Genomic DNA, 27,713 nt, shown 5'->3' on the forward strand with positions numbered 1-27,713 from the left:
GAATAGCCAAATGCTGCACATGAAGTTACACATCTTGGAGATGGTTTTGACTGTTTTTTATTTTTGAATTTTAGCACACAAAAAGTATAGCCACCACAGAGGTGCCTTCAAAGAAACTAGGCAGCATGTTACAGTTCCTCTCAGTGTCATCTATTCCAAATGATACAATGTATAAAATATAAGATACACTAACTGGCAGTTAAATTCCTTTATTGTAGCAGCAACCAATAACTGATGGATTTCAGTAATGTTAATTGATTTACGACTACAGAAACACCCAACATCAGTCACTGTATTCTATTGTTTTCTACAATTTTACATTATCACAGTGACAACCATTAGTCACACAATGCATTAAAGGTGTAGTTTTTGGTCTGAAAGCCATACCCAGGTGACCCAGAGAACAGATGCAGCCTGAGGGATCAACCCAATAAAATGCATGACTTCTTAGATGGCTAGTTGGTTTCAAGTCTTACAGGCTCACAGGTCAACATGTCCAGTTTCCACTAGATTCTGCGTTAATCTGTCATGAGGCCTGCCAGGGCACTGCTATTGTACTGCTACTGCATCTCCTGAAAAAAAGAGCATTTGCCCATAACATACAAGTCTGGACTAAACATGGCACTGAATTTCAACCATTGCCCCCTAAAAGACTTACATTGAGAAAGGCTTAAACATTACACATGAATGCTTTTAAAAAATTCTCAGTGACCATTTTAATTGGAAAAAATATAGGGAAAACCTTTAAAGAGAATCCATTTTAAGTGTAAGTAATAAATATTGCAGCTGTATGCATGTTATAACGCCACATATTGACAGTTATGGTTATATAACATGAAAAGTGAAGAACAAATCTTTGCAACCGGAAATCCGGAACACCCGTTATGAATAAATGGTGCCAAGATGGAAGAATGTATGAAATTACTAAACCGTTGGTTGATCAAATTTAATGAAGTGCATGATCAGAGCTCCCTTTAACATTATTAAATACTGCACCAATAGATCCAAACAACTGGCAACATGCAATATGGCTGAGGATTTTAAGATTAATGACCAGTGTAATCAATGTGTAAATTAAACAAATGAAACTCCTCTCAAACAATAGACAAGCAGACTCACAAAATGTGTGAACAATTAGTGTTAAGTACACCTGAGGGGTATTCTTGAAATATATCCTCTTTAGTGGCAACTAAAAAACCCTTACATTAGCTTAGTAAAGTGTGTAATATGAATATTCAGGAAGAACACTGTCAACCAGTAATGTTTGACACAACCAGGTTTCCTACACCAAGGTATGGGTGGATTTCCACATTATCAGCAAAATTATATGTCTGGCACAAACCTTCAACAAATACAGACTTTACAAACAGGTGCATAGACAGAAGTAAGTCTATTGGCACTTTATTGGTTACAGTAATAGATAAGAACTGTGATTGAATTTACTTTTTTATACACAAATTTAACATTATATAATATTATTGTACATCTTTAAGTCCAGTGAGATGACCTTTTCCTGAAAAACATACACACTTGAGGTTTAGTCTGGGCTAATGTCAGGGATTTTTTTAACCCTCTGTTTTGTCTGAGGATCTTCCATGACATCAAGGAATAAACAAACATTAACATCCCTAGTTTCACAGAGGGAAGGGTAAACCCGCATTAAAAGGCCGCTTTTAAAGCGAAACTTATGGATGTGCAAATGTGCTTCAATAAAAGACAATAACAACAAAACAAATCTACACCAACTCAATGTCCCAGAACTGTGTAGACCGATCAGCTGAAAACTGATTGACAATGAAGTGGTCCCTGTCGATGCCATTGCCACCTAAAAGACAATAAAAACATGCTTATTTTCTTGTAAATCGGATATGGCATTTCAATATTGCCTTTAAAAACATAAACATATGCTGGAGAAAAGTTATAATTAAAGCAACACCAAAGCACTTTTCCTCTGTCGCACACACGCTATTATCAAGCACTGGCTTTGCAAATAACCATGTCCACAGACAAGGTAGAGTATGTTGCGTGATTTTATGAAAGTATGATGTATCGCGACATCAGAAGCAAGTCAAATTTGTAGTTTCCTACTGTATGTCTCATTCCATCGAACTACAGTTCCGCTACCCGATCAGGCAAACTTGCATAGTGCGGTTATAGCTGATAGAGGGTTGCAAAGCGAACGCAGAAGTGCCGTTCACCCTGTTGCGAGCTGATGAACCACTGAAACGATTTTGGAAACATTAGTTTAAGGTGCAAAAAAACTCTTTGGTGTTGCTTTAGGGCTCCGTGATGCCTCACCTCTAATGTCCAGTACAAGGCTGTGGTTCAGATGTGAGGAAACGGTCCCATTTTCGTTGAGGCTCCACCTCTGGTGAGCGCGCCCATGCTCTGGCCACAGGGCTACGCGGGCTCCTACATGTGCCTTCCCACCAATCACAGACATGCACGCCTTCCCCACCTGAAGGACAAACACACAGAGCACTCAAGTCACTTACTGTTTAGAAACAGTAGATGTTCAAATGAGCTATTTTAAGCCATGCCTGCATTTACGCTATCCTGTTTAGAATTTCAAAAATGTCCTATAGATAGAATGGATATTTTTAGCTGTGTTTTTGCATACTCTGTTCTCACTCTGTCAAAACAGAGGCATGATGAATTGTAACTGGTCTCATTAGAAACAAATACACTTCTACTTGATTCTCACACACTGGCTCGCAAGGATTTACAATTCATTGCTAGGGAAAATTCACTGGCCTTGCATTTGAGGAGTCCATCGGTAAAAATCCACTGCTGACAGTCCAATGACTTGGGCGCTTTTAGGGACACTTTGGCTGGAGCGTTACCATCCTGTGTGGGTTCTGCAGTCAACACTGAGCCCAGGGCCCGGTTCCGCAACTGAACATAAGCTTTTGGCTGTGAACCATACACATACAACAGGTCAACTATATTGCCTTCACAATTTATTAAGCTGAAAATAAAAAAGCACACCAAATAGCTTTAGTATAAATACTAAATACTACAGTTAAGATGCGTAATTTAATTTGATTCAATTTGATTCAGGTTAAATTTTTACTCAAGGCATCTTTCTTTGCAATTGCCCTTCTGGCTAGTCAGGTAATAACTGTATTTGAGCTTTTTTACATGCATTTGGTCCAAAGCCACAAAAGAAGAAACATGCTAGTGAGATACTGGTGGGTTCTACCACCATTATGAACTAAGCAGGACTTTTTTTGCAACCACAAAATATTGGTTTATCTAATCAGCATTTAGTGATCTCCAGCAATTATAATGTGAACCATGAACAGTCTTTACCTGTCCAAGAGGGTGAAGAGAGCCAATGGTGTCCCAGCCACTGTGTTCACCCCACATGGAGTATTCACCAGTCTTTAGAAGCATCTGACGGCCTTTAAAATGACTATATTCATACACCACCCATCTATTACACATAAATAAAACACCTCATTAGTACTGAAATTCCTCTGCTCCTGTTTAGACCATACACATAAAGAATTTCCATTACTATGAGAACAGTCCTTCTATTGTTGTGGCTATTGGTAATAGCGAAAGGACTTACAGTCCACTATGGACCCGAAGAGATTGAGTGAAAAAGCCTTCCATGTCATCCATAGTCATAACTGCCTCCATCTCCAAGCCTTCAAAGGAGTCCAGGGAGAACAGACTAATGGATGGATCTGAAAAACACTTATCAACAAATACAGGTAGGTAGGCCTACTATTAGTTACAATTAATTGCTGTGATTGTTTTTTAAATTTACAATCGACACATGTCCAGTTCATACACACATTCAAAGTGCCTAGATAAAGGCTTAAATCACAGGGCTTGAAGGCTTGAGAGGGCTATACCTACATATGGAACTGGCTGGAGTGACTTGATGGCTGATACCCCATTGCCACATGAAGTTAGGTCGGGAAAAAGCCCCTCCGTCAGGATAAACTGGTTTCCAGAGCAGCCCTCTTCATCAAAAAGCACCCAACTGCACAAAATACATTGAGAGGGTCAAAACAGCCTATATGAAGGTTACCCGTCACACAGATCTGTGTGGGCAATGGATGGCCATGTCAGTAGCTGGATCATTTGTTGCTGGAGGTCACAAAGTAAAAGCCTTTTTCCAGTGTCAGCAGAGGCTCACCTTCCATGGATCACCCTGAATGACATGGGATAGGGAGAGCTGCAGTCAGTTGCTTTAGACTGGTACTCTCGATGTTCACCACAGAAGTGAGGCTCACTGTAAGCATGGATCTACAAGGGGGGAGAGCCTGTTAGATCTCATTCACTTAACAATCTCAGCTTCTTATTTTTCTGAAATGTTGATTTATAATATTACATACCAAATGCTTTGGTTCTCTGTTCCCACAAGACTGCAGATAGAAAAAAATGTTTATCTGTGGCTGTTCATCGTTTTCACATGTTATGCTCCATTCACCCAAATCAAAACACAACACAATACTACAACAGTTTCATGGTCAAGCTAGATAGTATGGACTGAAGTACGATAGTTGTTGCACTCTCTGCTGACATTAAGGTGTGCAAGACCAGGGGGGTATTCCAAGTACGTGGTTTAGTGACCATTATACTTATAAGTTGACTCAGAGTAAGGGGTAAACCTCCTAATAGAAGAGCTGTATGACTTCATTCTCCTAACAAAACAATGCCATAGGGGTCTTGTTGAAGGAGGTTTACCACTTATTCTGAGTTAACTTACCCAGGTTTGTCACTAAACCATGTACTTGGAATGCCCCCCAGAATTAGAGCCATGCTGCCACCACAGAAACTCACCAAACGGACCGGCCTGATCGACATGACTTCACCACTGCAGTCGCCCCAGTCCAGAGGACCAGAATGTTGGCCCTTTTCCAGAATGTACTGGTCTCCAGAGAAGAACTTCCCACTGTATCCAACCCACCTAAGACACACAGGACAGCATTTCTAAATACCAACTCACACTAACTGGCCCCCTTTAAGAGATGCTTATTAAGCCTTTTGCAGTACACCTCACTGATTTGGTGAACTCACTCTTCATGACAATCCAACAGCAGTACTAAGTACTAAAACAACATCCTTCAATGTCACACTTACACTCCACTCTTGACACAAATGGAAGCGGGTGCAAGGTTAGGGCCACTCTTCTCCATATCCGAAACATCTAGGTCAACTATGTCCATATGAGCAGTCTCAGGAGAGTGAGCATTCCTCAATGAGATGGCTGGTTCAATCCAATCCTGACAAAAGCAATATAGGAGAAAGAAAAATAATAATTTACAGTGTACTACAGTATAATATGGCTTCTAAAAATACAGCATTTACAAGATTTCAGTGAATTATTTTCATTGAGTTTGTAAGCCTTTGCATTAATAATCCTTATTATCCGGCTCTTCACAATACTAGTACACTCCATCAACTTGAATGGGATTTCAGGACGCATTGGGGTCCGGTTCGCCCTGTCAGGACTTATTCTCCCGATAATGACAAGCGTTCTATACATTATCCCTTACTTAATGTTAACCTAACCGCGTTTAGGTAAAAACTTTCATTCAACTTCATCTAGACTGAGGGGCACTTAAGACAGCCTTCTAATACAAAAGTGTGACAGGTGTACAATAAAATAGGACATGTCTATGACCAGTTTATAAAAAAGCATAACCAAGCCAAGAAGGAGAACACAGAGTAGTGCAGCTTATGAGTAATCCCATTAACAGTTGGGCAAGGAGCTGTGCATCCAGTTTGCTGTGGTTTGATAGCAGGGGTGACTGTAGCAGACATGGGCGTAGATTTAGGACTAGTCCTAATCAAAATTTTAAGATGACAAAATTGTCCCCACCCATATTTTAGCGAACTTATTTGTACTGCTGATCATTCCGACAGCCAGCACGACAGTACAAGAAACGTCATTTGATTGGAGGAAAAACCGAGGGGGAGGGGGAAGGGTTATCTGACACACACGCTACACGCATGGAGAGTGTCAATGCACAGGCTACTTTGCACTGGCAGTCAAGCGAGCAGGTGTCAACGACAACGGTAAGTTATCAGGGCTGTCTGCCAATACATACCCCATAAAAGGCCAAAGTAAAACATTTTGATATTCCCTTTGCCCTTCAGCATGTACATGTTTGCCCCTTTTTGTGGTTTGTAGATCAGCTATGCCACACAAGAAGAAGAAAGGGGACATACAAAGCTTTTTCATTATGCAGAGTCTAAGTAGGCAAACTAGCCATACTAACTGGCAAAAATCGGTTTTTACTGTGTAAAATAACATTAGCTGTTAGGATTACCCAGGATATTGTCACAGCTAAATGTAGCTTCTGTAATCTTTCAACCAAAGTTAGGAGTCATGTTGAATATGGGTGTGCCGCACGGACAGTCGCATAGGCTAAAGCACAGAATAGAAGTCACTGGGCTGCCAATCTTGCAGTGTATTTGTGAATGTAGTCTGCACAATGCAAATAAATAAAAGATAAACTAGGCGCATTTCCATAAAAATGAACATTGCGAGACACCAGATCTATTTTGACAAAGTGGTCCTGACTTATATACGTTTGGGACAGACAGACTATCAAACCAGTTCGAATCAAATCAATTAATAATAGACAGAGTTTGTATTTCTGTACAGCATGGTCAGTTGCTTTGGATAAAAGCATCTACTCAATAACTACCATGATCTCATCCCATTAAGCTTTTCTTTGACTTGTTAGTTTTTTGAACATTTATTTTATCTAATGACATAGCAAACATGATGAATTGAATCCACATATCCTTGCACTTGCGATAACTATTTTTCACTAGCCTAAAACAATGAGGTCGCAAAAACAATGACTTCAGACTTGACTTGCGACTCCACTCAAAAGACTGACTTGACTCGGACTCGAGCTTCGAGACTCCTGAACAAGCTGTATTTCATGCAATTATTCCTTTTTTTAATCTAAATGTATTCATGTATTTCTATTTTATTTTATTGCTACATACAGTATACTTTGGAAAACGTTTAACGAGCGGCATGGCCCCTTTGCCATAATGTGCACACTCACAGATATATATATATATATATATATATATATATATATATATATATATAAAATGCATTGACCATGGCGACAAGAAGTCCTCCCGGAGTTGTGCCTTTTATCATTACTTTCGGTTACAATAACTTCGTGCACAGAGGAAATAAGCGAACAGCTACATGCAAGGTGTGTGGCACCAGGATAAATTATGCCTATTCAACAACGTCTGAGTTCATCAGGCATCTCCAAACGCACCCAGATAGGTCAGTCACTTAGGCCTAGCATATATCGTCACAGGTGACAAACAAGCTAACCATCGCAAAGTGTTGTGTGCTAATGCTGGGAACAGGCAGGGATGGACAAAAATACATCAGAATGTATTTCAAAATAAAATACCTAATAGGCCTACCCTCATTTTTAATGTATCAAAATAAAATACTGTATTTTTGTATTTAGAAAATACTCAAAATACTTTTTTTTAAGGAAGTATGGAAGCATTGCAAAAAAAGCCTTTTTTTTATCCCAAACATTTAGCCTATTAAAACTATATAGTAAAAACCAATACAATTTGGCCCCTGTCATACCAAAGTATACCGTATGCAAGTTCATGTAGTGTGATTAGAATTAAGAATAATTCAAGAATTTACATTTAGTCATCTAGCTGATGCTTATACAAAACGACTGACAGAGCTTTCAATTGGGCAGCTGTGTCCTACTGGTTAGTGCTTCAGACTTGTAACCGGAGGATTGCCGGTTTGAACCCTAACCAGTAGGCACGGCTAAAGTGCCCTTGAGCAAGGCACCTAACCCCTCACTGGTTAGCGCCGCTGTTGTTGCAGGCAGCTTACTGCGCCGGGATTAGTGTGTGCTTCACCTCACTGTGTGTTCACTGTGTGCTGAGTGTGTTTCACTAATTCTCGGATTGGGATAAATGCAGAGATCAAATTTCCCTCACGGGACAAAAGAGTATACTTATACTTACTTATACTTCAGACCAGAGCTGATGCTTCAGCAATAACCGTCACTGAAAAGCTGTGAGTGTTGTGGAACACAGCTGTTCTCACATTAGCTGATTGCATGATAAACATAAACCATTGTTGCCTAATTACCAATTATTCATTACACCTGTGTGTAGTATCTACTTTTTTTTTTAGTGTTTTTCACATATCGTATTTTGCTGTATTTTTAAAATACAAAAATACGCACCAATAAAGTATTTTGATACAAAATACAGAGCCATTTCCTTCAACCCAATAAAATACAAACGACAAAATACTATTTTGTATTTGAAATACATATTACATGTTTCAGAAATCCCTGGGAACAGGCAGATTACATCTTTATAGTTGGCCATATGATGACATACTGTATTTCACCAGTTAGGTCACCAAAATGGCCAGCAGCGGCACTGTGTATGTCTTGGGTTACAATATACAGGTAGTGGGCTCTCTGTTGATTTTAATGATTAGGCCTAAGCCTAAAGTTACAGCATTTCTATCACAATTGACCAGACTTCGACCTTTGGTCTGCTTTTAACAAAATTCTGGCTATGATTGTTCCTTGTATTGCATCATGAGCCATCACTGCGCCTATTGCATTCTACTGTTGTTAGCCTTAAGACTAGCTCAGTCATTATGTTGTACCACATCGCCCTCCATTAGAAATGCAATGAGCTGCATTGAGCATAACAAACTGCATTTAGAATTCCAAATCCATATTTCTAGATATTTTGGTAAAAGTAACTTAAAAGTAATACAATAGTAGTGTAATGCCTTACAATTCAGATACAGTAATATTATAATGTAACAAATTACTTTGAAATGACAGTGATGAGTAATACATAATACATTACAATTTTGAAGTAACTTGCCCAACACTGATGACAACCATCACTTTCTATGTGTGTGTGTATGTGTGTGTGTGTGTGTGTGTGTGTGGAGAGTCAATCAAATTCTATGATTGCCACTGATGTGAATGATCTCACAAATCACACAAAACAAATACAATTTTAAAAAATCGCAAAAGTATCGAAATCGAGATTCTTCACTTAGTATTGGTATTGAAACAATAATGTTGGTATTGTGACAACAGGAGTTGGGGATGTGTCCCCACCAAAGCTGAGACCAAACCTACGCCCTTGGTAGCAGACGATAAACCAATAGCCCAATTAGCCTAAAAGTAGATCGTAATGCTAAGAAAAGCAAAATTTGACCTACTTTGTGATTTAAGCAAATTCCAGATGTCAGAACACATACATAGTGTCATCTACTGCTCGGGAATTTTACATTTATATCTGTTTGAGATATTTGACACTGGACTGCAGGTACTTTCAAGGAGAGACAGTGGGATTGAATCAGTTTATTAGATGAGGTGTGTGTGTGTCTGTGTGTGTGTGTGTGTGTGTGTGTGTGTGTGTGTGTGTGTGTGTGTGTACGTGTAAGTGTACGTGTGTGTGTGTGTGTGTGTGTACTCACTGCCAGTAGAAAGCGGAAAGAGAGGAAAGTACGATCCGAGCCGCCAAGCTGTCGACAGTCAGTATATTCACCCTCCTCCAACAAACACTGCTGGCCTCTGTAGTGTTCTCTGGAGTATCCCACCCATCTATCAAACAGCAGAGGACAAAAGGAGAACAAACACTCTCAAAACTGTACTCATTTAGAAAACCAAGAGTACAATAACAGCTTGATAAAGATTAAGGGATGGGCAAAAAGAGAAAGACTTAATGGCTACTACCTTTTTTATTATTTTTTTTTTTCTTTTAAAAAGCACAAACCAAAACACATGCACCTTTAGAGGAGAGACAGAAACACAGCACCTTTTTTGAAGTATTTACCAGCTTAGAGAAAGCCAAGAGTGAAGTGAACTGATTTTGGCTCCACACCCAATGAGATGTGTGGCAGGGTAACATGATAGCAAACAAAAGCCCAGTGCAGTGACTATGTCTTTCTGTTTGCAGCAGATTTAAGGCCAGTCACACCATGTGTTGACTGTGATCCTTAGGCTGAGGGATCATTGGTAGCAGCACGTGGGTGGCAGCATAACTTACATTCCGCTGATGACTCGCAGAGAGGAGACTCTCTGCAGCCCCTCCACCCTGGACGCGTTTGTTCCAAGCTCTCTGCACTGGCCTTGGAAATGGGGGAGCTCATACAGCATCATCTGCAGGATTAAAGAATCAAGTAGTCTCAATCAACATGGCCTACACATGAGCAAATCATTAGGCCTACTCCCCACTCAGCAGAAGGCAAGACATTGTTCAACACTTCCACCTCTCACCTTGGGATCCAGCGGTCTTGAGACTTTAGGTCCTCCCTGTCAAAGAATCAGAAAAGAACAAAGAGTGTGAGAAGAAATACGTATAAATGGCACTGTGTTTTAAGTGGCTATAAGGACAGGTATAAACACAGCAAGTCGATGATTTACCCTCGTGAGGGGACGCAGGGACCTCGCATGTGTGACCAGTGACCCAGATCCATGTGTTGTTTTTCCTCCAGTTTCCAAAACAGCAAAATTACCACTGAACCCATTCTGTTCATATGCCAGCCAGCTTCAGTTAGAAAATACAGAAAATGTAAGAAGTCATTTCTTAATCATGAAACAACATTTGGACCCTTTCAAGAGAGTTCCATTATCAGCATCATAGTTGGCCCCACAAGACTTCCTTTTTAACATTCCATATGTTATCTTAATGCAGAGGAAGTAGATTGGGGCCCAAATAGAACGTTCAAGCATTGTTTTTGTTTTTATTGTTGAAAGGGTCCATAACCAATATGGAGCTTCTTGTCTCTATTCCTCCTAGTCCATCCTCAAGACTTCAATGATAATGGGACCATTCTTACCATCCAGACTTGACAGTGAGATTAAATAACTGGACAGCCTCCAAATTCTCAGTCCGAGAATGAAAGACAACTGGGGATTCACCCTCTCCATGACAGTGGATTTCTGGAATACGATCATCCTAAAAGCACAATGACATTCCACAACCACGCTGAAAATGTCCACTACAGAAATGATGGCAGATACTGTAAATCTAAGATAGCAACCGACATCCAAATAAAAACAGAACAGCTGAATTTGCAAAATGTGAGGGTGACAAAGAGCTAAATAAAGTATAACAAACTCATGAATAATTGACACGGACAAAAGAAAACATACCTTAACTACTCTTCTAATAGATCCGATGGAGACTTGGTCTGGAGACTTGACTTTGTTTGTACTTTGTTCCTGCACCTCCCCCTCTCCACCGGTCAGCACCTTTTCCCCTTCCTCCAGGACCACGCAGGACCCCTTGAACCCCGGCTCAACATACAGCAGCCAGCTGCGACACACACAGAGAGTTTGTCCTTCCATGTACAATTTCATACACATACATTACAGAGAAAATTGCTGTCTTCAGAGGGATCAGCACAACAAACACTGAAGCCATGGAAACACCACTCCTCCCATAAGTAGCTTCTCAGCAGGCTTTTGAAAAACGCTCAATTCAGTCTTCGCCACAACAGGATACAAAAACACACACACACACAGAGAAATGCAATATCTGCATTGCTAAAAACAAAGAGAGGTGCTGCTGGTCAATATATATCATTAATTCTTAGATTACAAGGAGATGGACATTTGTAGCCTAAAAAAAAAGGAACACTGACACTATGGTAGCTGGAGCACCCAGGACTAGTCAAAACTGCATCTGCACTGGACATGTCCAACTAGACACACACAAACATTGTTGGTAGTGTGTTTGACATGAACCTACAATACCGAGTTTGTCTCCAGGTTAATCATTATCTTTTCCCACCCAAAGTCAAATACAACGGAAAACAATAATAGCAATTCTCTGAAATGGCTTGTTTTCACCAACTTTCAAAAACACTACTGGGACTGACCTGGAAGAACTATTCACACAAAACCTTGATTGGGGTGAAAGGTGGACAAATTGACTCATGAACAATATACAGAAAATGGTTGCCTACTAAAGCAATCATAAACAACCTTTCGGCCTTTTAAAGTCATAGCCATAAAGGGGTACAGAAAGCAACTACTGCTGACTAAAAGAAATGGTTGAGGTGAGTACCCACATCAGCACACTAGCAATACTCAGAGATGTGAAAACTCCCATTCCCAGCGTTGTTTGCTGTTCCTACTGTTGTGCTTCCTGGTATGTTAGGCCCATGTAAATAATGCAGCAAAGGCAACGACCCAAGGGGAACTGCCTCTCAATACAAATGGAAGGTGGGCATCCATTAAAAATGAGACCTTGCATAAGCTTTCAACTACACCAAGCTAAGTGTAGTAGACCTTACAAGAGCCAAATAGCACGGCATGTATTACTGGCTCAACAGAATGACAATTTGATTCACTATCAATTAATTATCAACTCACCCACTCTGTACTTGCCTGGTTGCTATCTACCACCAGTGTTTCCCATACATTGACTAATCTGTGGCGGGGCGCCACAAAATAAAAATCGGCCGCCACAGATGAATATTCTATGTTTAATTTAATTTAATTTAATTTAATTTAATTTAATTTAATTTAATTTAATTTAAATTAAATATAAGGTAAAATCCTTGCATTGCCATTGAGCTGCGCTTTTTACGCACGCAGCCTTTCCTTGCCCCGCCCCGCTCTCTCTCGTAGCCTGCTGCCCCTCCTCTGTGCATTTAACTAAATATTCACGATTGTTAAAGGATTGTTGTTGCCACATAGAAGCATTGCATATAAGACGTCTGGCTAAATTGCTATTAAATCAGCTTAGCATCGTGACCATGCTGCGCAAATTTGTTCAAAACTGCTGCATTGAAGTGAACTCTAAGGTCTTATCACAGCATAGTAGGCTACATTGAAGAGACTCATTTTATTGACTCTGACACTGAATGTTTGCAAAATCCCAATGTAAATGGAAAAGTGTTTTCCCAAATTCAAAAGTGCTTGTCCCAAGGAGAAGTACGAACCTTTATTTTAACTATGTAGAAAAGGTTATGAATTGCATCCACACATCAGCAGCCTTTCAACTGTGTTACAATTGCAAGGGTTCCCTCAAACGTCATAAAGTGACAGGCACTCAATTAGACCTATACACTACCAAGACGATATTAATAACCCCCCGCCCCAACCCCCCCGTTGTCAAAGTCAGCTACCGCCACATATTGAATCCAATTCTGTGGGAAACACTGACCACTATCTCTAAAGCTGTGCATGGCTACCTCACAAAGAAAACTGGTTTTCTGACATCTGATGTCACAGGAAGATGCATGGATCCGTCAAACTATACAGCATGTCAGACAAACTACTAACCCAGAGGAATATGTCAAGACTGCAGAGAAATAAAAATAAAAAACATTTAACCATATGATTTATAGGGCTCAGTACTGAAAGAATTAGGTCTACAACTAACTAGTTCTAAAAGTATTAAAAGTCAGTTGTAAAATCCTTAACACACATAAAACTCTAATACATTACATGGACTTGCCATACACACTGCACTTTTACCCCCTTTTCTCTCAATCTATTTATTAAATTCTTCTAAATCTTTTTCTTTATCCTTATAAACAGCTATGTACACAAAAGTTGAGCAGCTAAATGCTATTTTACTACATGTTTTACAAATGTATCTCGATGCATTGTGACAAATAAAAATCTGTGAATCCTTGAAGTATAAAACATCTCATCCATTAAAAATAAACCTTATAAAATAAAGGTGATAGCGGAAAAACAAGTATCAACAATTTGAACAAAAATGCCTGGCATTTTATTTTAAAAAATAATTAAAATTAAAATAAAAATGAATGATTGACAGGTGAGATTTCATACCATCCTGTCAGCACTCGTATAGAGACTCCGGTCTTGAAAGTCATTCCCCAAGTGTCCACCACATCGCCTAATATAATTCGCTTCTCTCCAGAGAATGTCATACCATCATAGATATGCATCTAAAAAGAAGGAAGTAAAAAGCAAAATAGTTTATACATTTTGGTGGTAGCAATAATGGACCAGCAAAATAAACCACCATTTCACCATACATTTCAAACTCTTTTCATCAAACCCTTTTCATTTTACATTACATTTTACATTTACATCAAAATAAACCACTCTTAAACCAAAATAAACCAAATTAATCTGCAAGATGGTCATTGTTTAATGCTGAGGGGCATAGCACAACTATGCCTACAGCAGGCTATACACAAGCTCTTCTGGCGCTGTGAGTGCCTTAATAGAGGATACTCCCCAACAGAGTCTCAGAGATGGATTAGGAGGTATAAGTTAATTTATCAGACCAATGCTCCTATGTCTCTCTAGTGGACAAGACAAAGGTATTGGGTTACAGTCTACCCACAAAGCAGACATTGTGCATAACCAGTGAGTAAAGGCTGTATAGATCATCAGAGACACGGCAAAGAATAATAGGGTTCAAGCTCTGTGCTAATACGCCTGATTTAGAACCACCATTTTCATGTGATGAGGCCAGTTTGACAGGATTCCATGTCCTATGGTCTATGATCATGTGACCTGTATTATGCCCTGTGAGTACACTTATTTTGATCAAAATGTATAAACTGTGTGACAGACTTCAAATCTAACATTCATTTTTTCTATCAAGTTAGACAAGAAATGACAAACCTGCCTAATTTGCCTGAAGTCCACTAAATAACATAAAACATTCAGCCAATGCTCAAGAATTTATTAATAAAAGATCTATCAAAATGTAATACTTGATATGAGAACACTGAGTTGAAATGAAATAATCCTATACTTGTATATTTCAGAACACCCTAACTGCCTATTTTTCAAAGAAATGCCAGCTGGGTTTTGATAGCATGGGGTAGTGAGCCTGTGCTGCCAGACATAACCTTAATGTTAAAAGAAGGGAGGGAATGTTAACTCTCACACTAGCCACTGAACTGCCCTGACATTACGGAAAAGTTCTCACCTCTAATTAAGAGAGGCCTTTGCTTTAATCCAACACATAGACTACACTTATATACTGCTACTGTTGCAATGTTGTAAAATAAGTCTGCTTTTCGTGATATGAATGGATTTTTCTTTTTTTTTTAAAGAAATAACAGTGACAAGGGTTTTCAGCTCCGTGTTTGCATTCCTTATCTTTTGCTATTCCTTTTACACTACGCTTTGCCAGGCTATGCAACTCTACTACACTTTTCTACTCTAAATCTATTCACACGTTACAAGAAAGATCAGCATTCCAATGCAAATAAAACTGCTCTCTGTTACTGCATTATTTTAAGATACATTCATTGCGACCAGCATAGAGTTCTCAATAAATTTGGTTATCATTTCACTGTGTTAAAGTTTCACTGACTAAAAGATACACTAAACTACAGTAAAAAATACACACACAAAAGATCTTACCACAGAGGGTCTTGGCATGATCCTTCTAAGGCTTAACTGTTCCCCCTATAATGACAGAAACAACACCAACAATAAACCCCCACACTCATAATCATTTAAACTTCACGAGCAGTAAATATTAACCTTGACCAATGTTTTATGACCACTAAATGTCCTTACCCTGACTAATGGTTTTGACAGTTTTCCATCAGTAATACTTCCCACTGGAAGGATCGATGGTGGCTTGGACTTCAGACACTCATAGTACGGGCTGCTAGCAATCCGTTTATGTTTGGACGGGGTACCGTCCACGCAGTCCTTTTCTTCAGGTGCCTCATGTGGTACTGTACTAACTGTTTCCTCCACACGGCCGAGCATCTCAGCCTCATCCTTTAGAGTAAAATCCTGATCAGCGGGAGGGTTCTCCTCATCTCCATCCTCTCTGTCAGAAAGGCTGCCCCAGCGAGAGCAGCGGAAAGCATCCATGGAGTCCGCCCATGTCTCAGGGTCACCGTCAGTGAAGCCGCTGGACTGAAGGCGCTCACTCACTGACTGCAGGAGGGACAGTATGGAGCAGGTCTGCTGGTCAGCACTTTTTAGATCCTCCTCCGGTGGCACCTGGAGGCTCTCCTCTTCCTCAAATATGGGAGAGAGGGAGAAAGGATAGGTTTTTCCTCTCCGGGTAGTGGGCTTCTCCATGGGTCCAGTGTCATTAACAAATATGGCATCCATTTCCTCCTCCTCCTCCTGTTCCTCGCCACGGACGATGGGAAAGCCTGAACAGAGGACAGGCTGAGGTCCCGAGACCAACAAACTGATTGAGCTGGCTAATTGAGCAAAATCCACATTTTTGTCCTGAGCATTTAATCCGTCCTGTGCTGTGAATGTTGCACAACTCTCTTTAGCATCTGACACTGTGGCTCCAACATAGAGTTCAGAATTCTGGCACTGGTCTTCAGACATGACACACTGGTGGGGCGTCACTGTACTCCTCTCTGGCCTCGACTCAGTGTTGCTGAAACTAGTGGGCTCCACCACTGCCTTGTCTTTAAAATCATGGCTTGCTAATGAGTGCTGTGCAATTGGCAAGGGCTTTGGTCTCACAACTTCTTGACTCTGAACCTTCTCCCCAGGCTTACATGCTAAACTAAAAGATTCTGGATACATGTTTCCTACCTCTGTATGCTCAATTAAAGTGTTTAATTTAAAGTCTACAAGGCTATCATTGTCTGCATTAACGGATCCACTCTGAAAAGTGCAATGTGAAACAGGTTGAAATTGTACGGACTGTTCTGAATTTTGACAGGGCTTTGGTCTGATTTCTTTATCAACATCTTCCACTTCAGGTTCACTCATAAGGCAAGAGTTAGAATACCCCTCAAATGTCAGAGTTCCAAACTCTTCTGGCTTAGGTTCAAATGCTACACAACCTTCAGTCTCTCCATCTTCCATTTTAAATGTTATGTTTCTTATTACATCAATTCTTTCATTGTCATACTTTTCACAGTTTTCAGATTCACTATCCCCTGTTAACTTCTCTTCGTAAGAGTCTGCAATTCCAGGCATCGCCATAGAAAGAGACTCAACATGAAGGCCGCTGGTCGGAAGAGCTAGAGGACTTCCTTCAAAGCTCTGACCAGGGCTACACCGAATATCTGTGTCTGACCCTGCAATGGACTCATAGCCTGATGAAAAAGTTGACCTGCTACCTTCCCCCTGTGCTCTAGAGATGACTTGGTCATCTACATGAGTGGGCATGACATGCTTATCCTCTAGTTCTTGTGTAGCATATTTAAAATCATAATCTTCTTTCTGGTATCCATGTCTAGCTCCTGCATATGTAAAGGGTTCACGCTCAACATCAGCCTCATGAGGAATGGCATTCTCTTGTTCAGATGTCTCTATTTTCTGCAGTGCAGTCAGTGCATTCTTCAGTATGATATCGACCATAGCTTTTGATTCACACTGTAAGATATCCTCATCCAGAGGCAGATGTGGCTTCACTGCACTTTCACCTGTACCTTTATTACAATCCACCTCAGATAACTGTACGTCCAGGCTCTTGTTTGTGTACAAGGAACAATCATTCACCTCACAGTTCCTAATGCCAGGTGCTGACACGCAAAGTGATGGGGACTCTTGGCAACCTTGATACCTAGAAAGAGTATCCTTAGCCTTGTGTGTGCAGGCAGCACCATGGGCATCAGCTAGCTGGACAAACGCAGCCTGTGAAGATGGCTCTGAATGTGCCTCCTGTGAGTCCAAGACCTCATACTGCTCTGAGGCAACGCCTGGGAGTTCCACAGCGGCTTCGCTGTGCTGCTGGAGGTCACCAGTGAGTGAAACAGGGCTTCCTACACCCTCACTGGACACTCCTCTACAGGGATGGCTCTCATCACTCTCCGAGATGGGCGAGTAGATCTGCACGGGTTGCCTCCTCCGCGTCTTTCGGACCTCCTTCTGGCCTCTGTAGGTCGTGTGCGTGATGACGGCTGGACCATCGAAGGCCTGCTGCTGCTGACCCTCGTCATTGTTTCCTGTCAAAGTCACATGGTCTCCAGCCTGGCTCCATGTTGGCCCGTGATCTTCAGCCACACACGGTCTTTGTGAAAGAGAGAAGAGATGAGCATGTTTAGACAGAAATGCACAAGCGCACTCAGTGATGCTTTTAAGAGAACATTTCCATGTAGGACGTGATGTGTAATAACAGCCACTCAAACAGCAGTGCAAGAGCATCAAATATTAATTTACATCTGTGAGTATATCTGTCCAAAGGCAAAGCCACTGAGCAACTGAACACGCTGCCTATCTAAGAACCTTTTGACTATGTCTGTCCCAAGGTCTAAAGGAAAAGGAGAACAGAATCACTTAATGTTGCTTACCAAAGCTGAACAATGTGAAGAAAATAGGACTAAAATGTGAAAAACACATAGGCCTATGACTAAACATAGTTTTGTCAATGGAGATTTTCATTGAAACTCTTGTTTAGTCTAAGACTAGGCTTAATCAGTGTACAGGAAACTGGCCCATAAGGTTATGCCCTTATATTAATAAAATGTGTCCAATAAAGCATTACAACATATCTTGTTTGGTCATCATCCTTGTGCACGTGATGTAACACAATCATCGATAGGTTGGTCAACAGCTAACATCCTAATTCATAGGTTAAGGTGTGTAGGCTTTTCCCGATCCTTGCTGTGGATGACTGGATATATAAATTCTAGTCAGCAATGTTAACTGTTTCAGGAGACCAAATACCTCTTTTGCAGCTCTTTCTGTTGTGCATTACACTCTGAAAAAGCAAATTATATACCTAAAGCACACTCAATCTTAGCTTTCATTCTCAGCTTTCCATTCAACTTAAGACACCATTTCAAGTGATAAATAAATAACTAAATAAACTATAATAATACAGCATATCCCTGTGAAACCAGCTTCAGAGAGAGAAATTTAATAAATAGAGTACCCTCTATGAGTTCTGAGCCTTTATTACACAAGAGCCAGGATGGCTGAGGAAGGGAAGCTTCTTTGCACTCAACCAGAGCCACTCCCTATGATGTACAATTAGCCTCCGGCATAGATTTCCTACAGAGATACAGAAAAAAATCACTAAGGAAATGGGGAAAACAATTGACTGTCTAAATAATCTTCTGGTTAGAGAAAGATTATTTCAAGGCGATAGAGGGTCATTTATTATTTGGAGAATAATACTCTTCAATAATATAATTTGAAGTACATATAGTTTGTCATACTGACACAAACCATTCACACTTTTTTGTTTCATGAATTCAATGGCTGGAATTCAACCGTAGCCCTCAGTGACAGGACTGTTTGCATATGGAGGTGAAAACAAAAAGGGGTGTGTCTATCCTCAAACATGAGCTGTCTATAATGAAACTGGCCCACGTTTCTTTCTATTGTTCTGACTGTGGAGGTCTCTCCACAAAAACAGTACTGATATGGTCAAGATCAAAGATTCTAGAACAGAGCTCAGTTCTAGAATCTTTGGTCAAGATACACTTATTTCCGTCTTCTTTCTCTGCTTCTTACTCTTTCCTGTTTCCAATATTTCCATTGTCTATGTGGCAAGACTGATCTTCCTGAAAGACCAGTTTTGACACGGTAAACAGCAATCACAAAACTCAGCCTCTAAAAGTGTGAGCTCACATACATACAATACAATACAATAAATACAGCTGTATTTCTGTGGCACCAATGCTGTATAGAAGAGCTACAGCAAGAAGCTGATTCTTATGTCCAGCAGTTCTAAGGAGGTTATTACAGCAGTGCTCTTAAGGACATTGTTAACAGATGCAAAGACACCCAAAGACCCCTATGCTGATCTCTTAAACTCACCATCACCTTTCCTCCGGGTCTGTGGCATCATTCATTAGTTCATTGGAGCACTAAACTCTGCATATACACTCATCCCAAAAGCCCTCCTCCTTGTCATCTCCACATGTACTGATTAGGCACAACCTCCATCTAGACTATATTTTTGCTCCAGTGATAACTATAATCACTGCTGGCCAAGCCGTTCCTTGGTAAAAGCCTGTTTTACCTCCAGTGATGATGCCATCTCTCCCTCTCTGCCTCTTGAGAATCTCATCCTCCCTCAACACCACAACACTCTAGCAGTTCACCATGGGTAGCAAACATGTCACTACAATTCTAAATCTAGGTAAGTATTCTATTCACTTAGCTTACCTACAATAATATGTCAGTATTATACAGACATTTCCCACATATTATCTGCATTGTGTATAAACCTCATGACAATGTTTTATGCCATTTAAAAAGACAATTACCCAAAGTGCCCAATGAATCGGAATCCGATGGTGTTTTAATCAGAAAGAAGAACGAAAAGAAAAGCATTCCCACCCCTGTTTGTTAGCCTCATAGATACATTTTTTTAGCAAAATCATTGTATAAATCTTGGTAAATAGGCAGGAAATTACGGTAATGAAGCATATTGGTTTCGGGATTATTTCAGTGACACTGCACTGGTTGCAACAGGCTAGTTCCTCCAGCAAATTATGAAGAAATGATCTCTGAATATAAAGGACACACCATTTCTAGACAGCCTATTACAACTTTATTTTGGCCTTGGGAAGCAATTTCTTGTGTGTCTATTCCCCCCCAAAATGACTTCAGCACAATACTCATTTTCTTTGCTTCCCACACTTGGTCGCAGATGAGGTCATCATGTCTCTCTCAAAATGTCAGTGTTTCCTTTTCTTCACACCACTAGAATAGGGGGAAGTGCCTGTTCACAATGTGCACTACAGATTCCCATTATGAGCTTTTGCTGATAATATAAGATTCAGAACCAGTAAGAGGGCACAGGAGTAAGTCTGTCAAGTGGGGCTACATGGTCCAGACTCAGCCTTCAGAATCTAGATCACCAACTACATGCTAATATGAGCTCACAAACAGAAGAATCTTAAAGGAGAAATCCGGTCGATTTTTACATTGATCTTGATCGCTAGACATAGCCGAATACTGTCGATAGGGGGGGAAAAAAAGACCAAAATCGGTGCTACCGAACTAGAGTAGCTGCAGCTAATGGCCAGTACTCCCAGTCAACTACAAGGTCTGGGGGCATCAGCTAAACTTGCCTTTTTTGCCTCTTAACAAACTCAAAATGTCATGAAAAGGTCTGTACTATATGAATGAGTCTTAACGTGACAAAATGATGCATTTTCTACTCATAAGCTGTAAAGAAACTGTCTAAATTCAAAGTTTGTACTGTCACATCTGCACATTACTCTGCAACAACAGAATTCCCACAATACTTCAGTGTGAGAATAGAGCTAGCTTTCAGTAACAAACTTAGGCATCATTTGGACCATTTCCATGTAATTACAGTACAGTCATTATATGGTCATAACCATTACAGTGCTCAAAATGTTGAGCAAACATTTTTTGAAACTAAATGATGACAAAACAGAGGTACTTTTGGTTGGACCAAAACTAAAGCGAGATATTGTTCTTAGTAATCTGGGGAACTTGGCGCACCAGGCCAAACCAAAAGTAACAAGCCTCGGTGTCATCTTAGATGCAGAGTTAAGTTTTAAGCCCCATATCAGTAAAGTTACTCAGACAGCCTATTTCCACTTAAGAAACATTGCCAAAGTGCGGCCCTTTTTAACTCAACAAGATGCAGAAAAACTCATTCACGCCTTTATCACTAGCAGGTTAGACTACTGCAATGCACTTTTCACTGGTCTTCCCAAAAAACATCTAAAGAAATTGGCACTCATACAGAACTCTGCGGCTAGACTTTTAACTAAGACTAAGAAGAGAGAACAGATCACCCCTGTGTTGGCTGAACTGCACTGGCTCCCTATTTCCTATCAAATTGATTTTAAGGTTATGTTAATTACTTACAAAGCTCTGAATGGCATAGCACCTTCATATATCTCTGAGCTTTTAATACCTTATCAACCACAAAGGAAACTTAGATCATCCAATTCTAATCTTTTAATCGTACCCAAAGTGCTCCACAAACAAAGTGGAGAAGCTGCTTTTATCCATTATGCCCCCAAACTATGGAACACCCTGCCTCTGTACATCAAGCAGGCGAAGTTCAGTAAATATTTTTAAAAAGATCTGAAAACATACCTGTACAGGAAAGCTTTTAGTTAACTCATCTTATCCTGTAGACTACTTTTTCAGATTATTCTACATCTGCTGCTATTGGAGGGCGCAGCCAGCCAGAAGCAGATGGGCTCCCCCTAATAAGTCAGGTTCTGCTCAAGGTTTCTTCCTGGAATATGGGAGTTTTTCCTTGCCACAGTTGCCATATGGCGTGCTTGTGGGGGGTAAGAGGGTTAAGACTGCCAGTCTTATGACATGCCATTTTCTATATTTTTGATTTGTTGCTGAGTGGATCATAAACGGCCCCTAGCAATGAAGAAAAGTGATTGATAATGACTGACTGACTATTATTGTGTTACATGCTTCAAATGTAAAGCACTTTGAGCTGCATTCTGTGTATGAAAGGTGCTATACAAATAAAGCTTATTATTCTTACCTATTTTTGAGGGGAAATAAACTTCAAGTTTTCATTGCGAAGCCAGCATGAGCTCGACAACAGAATGTCTTGGGCTTTCCTGGAAGCGACTGATGGAAACTGAGGTATGTGACAGTACAAACTTTGAATTCAAACAGTTTCTCCACAACTAATGAGTTGAAAATGTATCGTTTTTGTCACGCAAGAGCCCTGTTCATGTTGCACAGAACTTTTAATGACATCTTTCTGTTAAGAGTCCGTTAAGAGGCAAAAATGGCATGTTTAGATGATGCCCCCAGACCTAGCATTGTAGCTGACTGGGATTACTGGCCACTAGCTGCAGTTACTGCAGTTCACTAGCACCGATTTTGGTCGTTTCTTTTTCTATCGACAGTACTCGGCGACGTCTAGCGATCAAGATTTCTCCTTTAAGTTCAGCCTCCAGGGAGTATCACTTTCACATACATGAGCAAGAAAGACAAATCTTGAGTGTTATCACCCTAAAGCTGCTGTCTGCTGTGACATGGCACATTTTGAGATGTACATCACTTCAGCTGATATAGACATCAATAGGAGCAAACACACAGTCTGGCAAGCAAGCATAAGAAACAAAAAGGGAAGGGGCAGAGAAAAAACAATATGACACAGATAGAGTCCAGGTGAGTGATACTCTAACTATATCAATTCATATTGCAACCAGTGGCAACTTATCACTTGATACTGTGCAGAAAACTGATAAGTTATAAGGATAGCCCTCTATCTTTTATGAAGATATGAAAACAGAGAACTGCTCACAAAACAGGAAAAAGGGTGCAACATTACAGCAGTGTTAAGGCTGAAAATGGGTGTGTCTGACTGGATGTCAAAACTACTTTAGGCCTTATATGAAGCTAGCACCCAGTCTGCATTATCCAACATTATCAAGCTACTTAGTGTACAGTATATGCCTCCTTTTATCCCCCAAGGTAAATCCAGAAGCAAAGAAGTGCTCTAGTTTTATTTAACAGCACAGCCAGTTCCATGGCAATATAAAAGACAGCAGTACGAAGTCTCAAGACATCATAAGAGATGTCTTATAACAACGCTGTGTATGCCAAGGCTCTTTCAGTCATGAAGTCACATGTCATGGAATTTCATGCCAGGACACTGCCTCCCTGGAGCATTGCAATGCCAGCCAATATAAACTCCCACATGCAACATTTGTGAGAGCTCCTGATAACTGAAACACATTCATGACACCAAATAGCCTGCAAGCATTCCTCCCTCACTAATACTAGTTCATGCAAGTTCAATTGAGTTTCCTTTGAAGTTGATCCCAAAAGCTCTAAATACAACTGTAACATTTCTGGGGAATTTATATTTCAAGGCAGTTACATAACCTGAATAAATCTTTTGGAAAGCAGTCCACCAGGAACCTCTTTCAAAATGACACAGACAGCAGTCTTGGACTAAATAGTGTTTGAAAGCCCAATGTGAGGGTGAAACCTTACATATTTTCACAACTCTATATTCCCTTTTAAATGAGTGAAACCAATTGACAGCAAAAGGGAGTGGGTAACTTACAAACTCTCTGGTGTCTGGCCCATTGGTCCAGATTGTGCCTCGGTGGCTGTCTCCTCTGCCATATAAGCAGAGTGATCCTGCTCGGTAGGTGCTTTGTCCATCTCCTGACACTGGGGGCCCACGACGTCCCCCCCAGGCAGCTCACCGGTCGTCTCACTGATGTGCTGGGTCCTGGCTACTTCGCATGTTACTCCTCCAGGCCCTGGCAGCACAGCTGAATCTTGCTCAAGCTGTGGTGCTCTCGCCTCTGCCTTGGAGAAGAAGTGGAACAAACTCCCAAGTCTTTTGAGAAAAGAATCTGAGGGGGGCACGGGTGAGCTGGGCCCCGGGGATTTGGTAAGGCCAAGAGGAGGCTGCCTGTCAGGGAGTTCCGACAATGAGCCAGCCTCATTGTCCAGCACATTTGCCTGGGTGTCCCGATTGTGACGATCTGTTCCTTCTTCTCCTTCACAGCCCTGGAATGCCTACATTAGGAAAAAAGCGAGTTAGTAGCAGAGTTAGGAGGTAAACAGGAATAGAGGGCACCTGGGTTAGTTTCTGAGCACCGGTTTATGTCGGCCACACGAGCAGAGGCACCACCAGAGAAAAGTGAGCCGTGTGAAGCAGCTACACTCGATCTTTCCCACTAGCTTGCCTTTTACAGTGCCGGCAGCCTCTAATCCTAAAGTGCCTGTGAAGCAGACGGCTCCCCTCCCCCTTCTTTCCCTTCCCCCAAATCCCGCCCACAATAATGTTAACTCTTTCAGTGCTAAAACAGAGAGCAAATGATCTTTACAGTATCAACTGAATACATTCTTGCACTTTTTGATTATGAGATTCTTCATCAATGAATACATCAGAAATGATTGGAATGGAACCTCAACTCAGGCACATTACACTCTGTGTGCAACAATATGTATTTTATTATAGGCTGATGTAATAGGTACAAGTGCTGCCACGATACCAATTCATATATTAAGATATTATCTCACTCTTCCCGTGTATACTATGTATACTAAGTATAAAATGGTGCCACAGTGCTTTGGAATTAATGTGTTGCTGATCAACCTTAAAAACACATAGATGCACACTTGTCTAGTTCAGTGTGTCTGAGATTATCAGATATACAAAGATCAGATGAGAAGAAAAACTGTCCTTATCCCTGATTTCAGTAGTATGTACATAAGCCAGATAGAAAATCAGTGGATTTTTCACCTCTCCACTGAAACAGATAGACCTCAGAGCCGAGTCAGGCACTATGGTGTGCAGCTGTGCCATGATACAATGACTACAGTGGCTGCACAACACAATGGCACCGTGTGATATTTCTTCACTCCCTAACCTCTGTGGTAGGAAATTCATCAGGATGTTGAAGAGGGAGAAACAAGCTCTGAATGTATGTGTTGTAATGAGTTGTGATGATTGCATTTGCTGGTTCCTTGGCTCTGTGACAAACATAACAAATTATAAAGAAAACAAGCATTGGTTTGGTTTTGGAGATGACCTACTTTACTTTCCAACACTAGTATTTGCAGGGAACAAGACCACTGATTCAAGGCATCAAAATATTATGTTCCTACTCAATGGAAATATATCTGATAGCAAATAACGAATACATATTCACACCAATGTTGAACAATGCAGACAACAAAGACTCCAATTAAAATGCAGAGTGATCCTTTTTTCTATTAAAATAAAATGGTTAAGTATAAAGAAGTTGGACTCTTGATCTTTTACTATTAGCATGCCAATTAAAATGCATAAGACACATACATAAATACCCCATACTGGCTGGTACATGCTACTAACTCTTGCAGGATGACACGGTTTAATCACTACTGAGCAATTAGTGAAACGAAATATTCTATGCTGTACAAAATATGTAGCTGAGACAGAAAGATCTGTTCTTATAACCCCAACAGGAGACCATTTGGGACAAAATGGGTAATTCTTAAAAGTTTGTATGATGCCCAGTTAAAGACATCTTACTGAGGACATATTCTTCTATAGACTCTTATAGACACATAAGTAACGGTAGTCAGCTGGTGGGTAAAACACAATCCCCAAAGCTTTAAGAAACTAGAGACACTAACACTTAAAAGGATAAAGTTCCTATGCACAGCCTTCCAGGTGCTGGTGATGTGCAGTCGTCAATAAGATTAGAAAAAGTGATCACCGCACACTGGATTTACTTCGCTGGTTTATATTTCAGTGATCGACGCGTTTCGCCAATGCTTCATCAGGTTCACTCCTAATCTTCACATACCACCCAATTAACAATCTGGGCTCCCATATAATCCAGTACACTAACACTTACTTTGCCCACTTGCTAAGAGAGTCCAAGAGAGTGTGTTCAAGTCCAGTGTGGGACTGTACTTCACACAATACAGGTTACACAATAGCAGAACAACTGACATGCAAGTACTTCCTTACCTTTTTGGAAAAGTATTAAAAAAGCACTAGAACACATCTTATGGCATACTTCTCATACATCTGTTAAGTATACTGCTTCATTCTTTGTTCTGACCATACCAATATCATCCAAACTGAAAAAATAATGTAAGCTTTCAGCCATATACAGTAGACGTATTTGGGTTTTTCAATTGATTTGTTTTTGGGATTTATACAGAATTCAGATATTCATGGAGGATATTCAGCACAGTCAAAAGCAAATATGTCATAACCCTAACTGGCATTGGATATGGTTGAAATCATACCTTTGACATGTCCAGGTCGTTGTCCACACATGGATCATCACCATCTCTCCTCTCAGGTGCAAACTTAGTCTCGTCTTCCAGGCTGCTTTGAGGATGGCAGGTAAATCTAGATTGTGAAACAGTGAGAGTCATTGTCAGTGTCATTTTCAGCTGCTCAAGAAATTTCTGCAGGGTGTGGAGAATGGATGAATGAACCCAAGAAGTGACAATAGTCAGACTGGGACCCACCCTTTGTATGTAACTGATAGCCCATACTTAGACTACTTTTGTGTAATAAGTATAGGCCTATTTGAGAATAGCAAGAAAAAACAGCTGTTTAATGAAAAAACAGCTGTTTAATAAAAAATCATGTTTCCTGCTTGGGCATTTTTTATGAGCCACCGCTAAGTCTGAAGGAATCATCAGTTATGAAAGGGTGGGCCATTCCAAAATTAACTTTCCCGCAGTTCGGCAGACTCCACCTCTGAACATTTGACCATTTTTAACATCTGAAACAACGTATCGAGCACATTGTTGTCGATGTAGTCTTAGGGCTAATGGCAGGCAAAAACACTGATTCTGATCTAAAACAAGATTATTCTACATTTTACCACGGCACCAGTCTGCGTCACCACAGATAAACAATAAAAACTTTATCGAACATTCGCATCTAACAAACAGTTTGGATGTAAGGATCATAAAGGTCGTTTACTGTCAATGAGATGCATACAGACTAACAATAACTTACGTGGTATCACTCTCTCGACCAGAGACCGTTTTGTCAGAATCATAGGACCTAAAGATTCTTGCGATTCCGTCTTGCCATGAATTTTGCCTTTTCATTCTCGACGTTGAAAAATTGAGACAGAAAATGGATTTCGAAAGATGGTCCTATTTTACAACATGTGGCCTGTTATTGGTTTTGTTTGAACATGGAAACTCTGCATGCTTCGCCTAGAGTTAGGATTCTCAGAGCCCAAGGCAACGCAAACTCTTTTCGTCCGATAGATAGAACGCAATGAAGTAGGGTTAGACTAAACGGAAGTGGGCTACCGTAGAAGTCAGTGTGGACAGACTGCCCTCTCTGAAAGATTTGGG

General features: G+C 40.5%; 1 protein-coding gene across 1 annotated transcript; it reads right to left on the minus strand.

The window, feature by feature from the left end:
* Positions 1-41: 41 nt before the first annotated feature.
* LOC125290753 (beta/gamma crystallin domain-containing protein 3) lies at positions 42-27,713 on the minus strand. Its single transcript, XM_048237268.1, has 22 exons — positions 27,364-27,713; positions 26,637-26,742; positions 23,941-24,404; positions 15,543-17,964; positions 15,384-15,428; positions 13,827-13,945; positions 11,172-11,334; positions 10,856-10,974; positions 10,440-10,563; positions 10,293-10,328; positions 10,063-10,175; positions 9,491-9,617; positions 5,098-5,240; positions 4,798-4,924; positions 4,350-4,379; positions 4,151-4,260; positions 3,868-3,994; positions 3,575-3,702; positions 3,313-3,436; positions 2,755-2,913; positions 2,299-2,458; positions 42-1,825 (listed from the first exon to the last, which is right to left on the minus strand). Exons 1-22 carry the CDS (start codon positions 27,456-27,458, stop codon positions 1,737-1,739), a joined length of 5,130 nt encoding a protein of 1,709 aa, XP_048093225.1. The 5' UTR covers positions 27,459-27,713; the 3' UTR covers positions 42-1,736.

Source organism: Alosa alosa, chromosome 2 (assembly GCF_017589495.1).
Source record: "Alosa alosa isolate M-15738 ecotype Scorff River chromosome 2, AALO_Geno_1.1, whole genome shotgun sequence".
Taxonomy (NCBI): Eukaryota; Metazoa; Chordata; class Actinopteri; order Clupeiformes; family Clupeidae; genus Alosa; species Alosa alosa.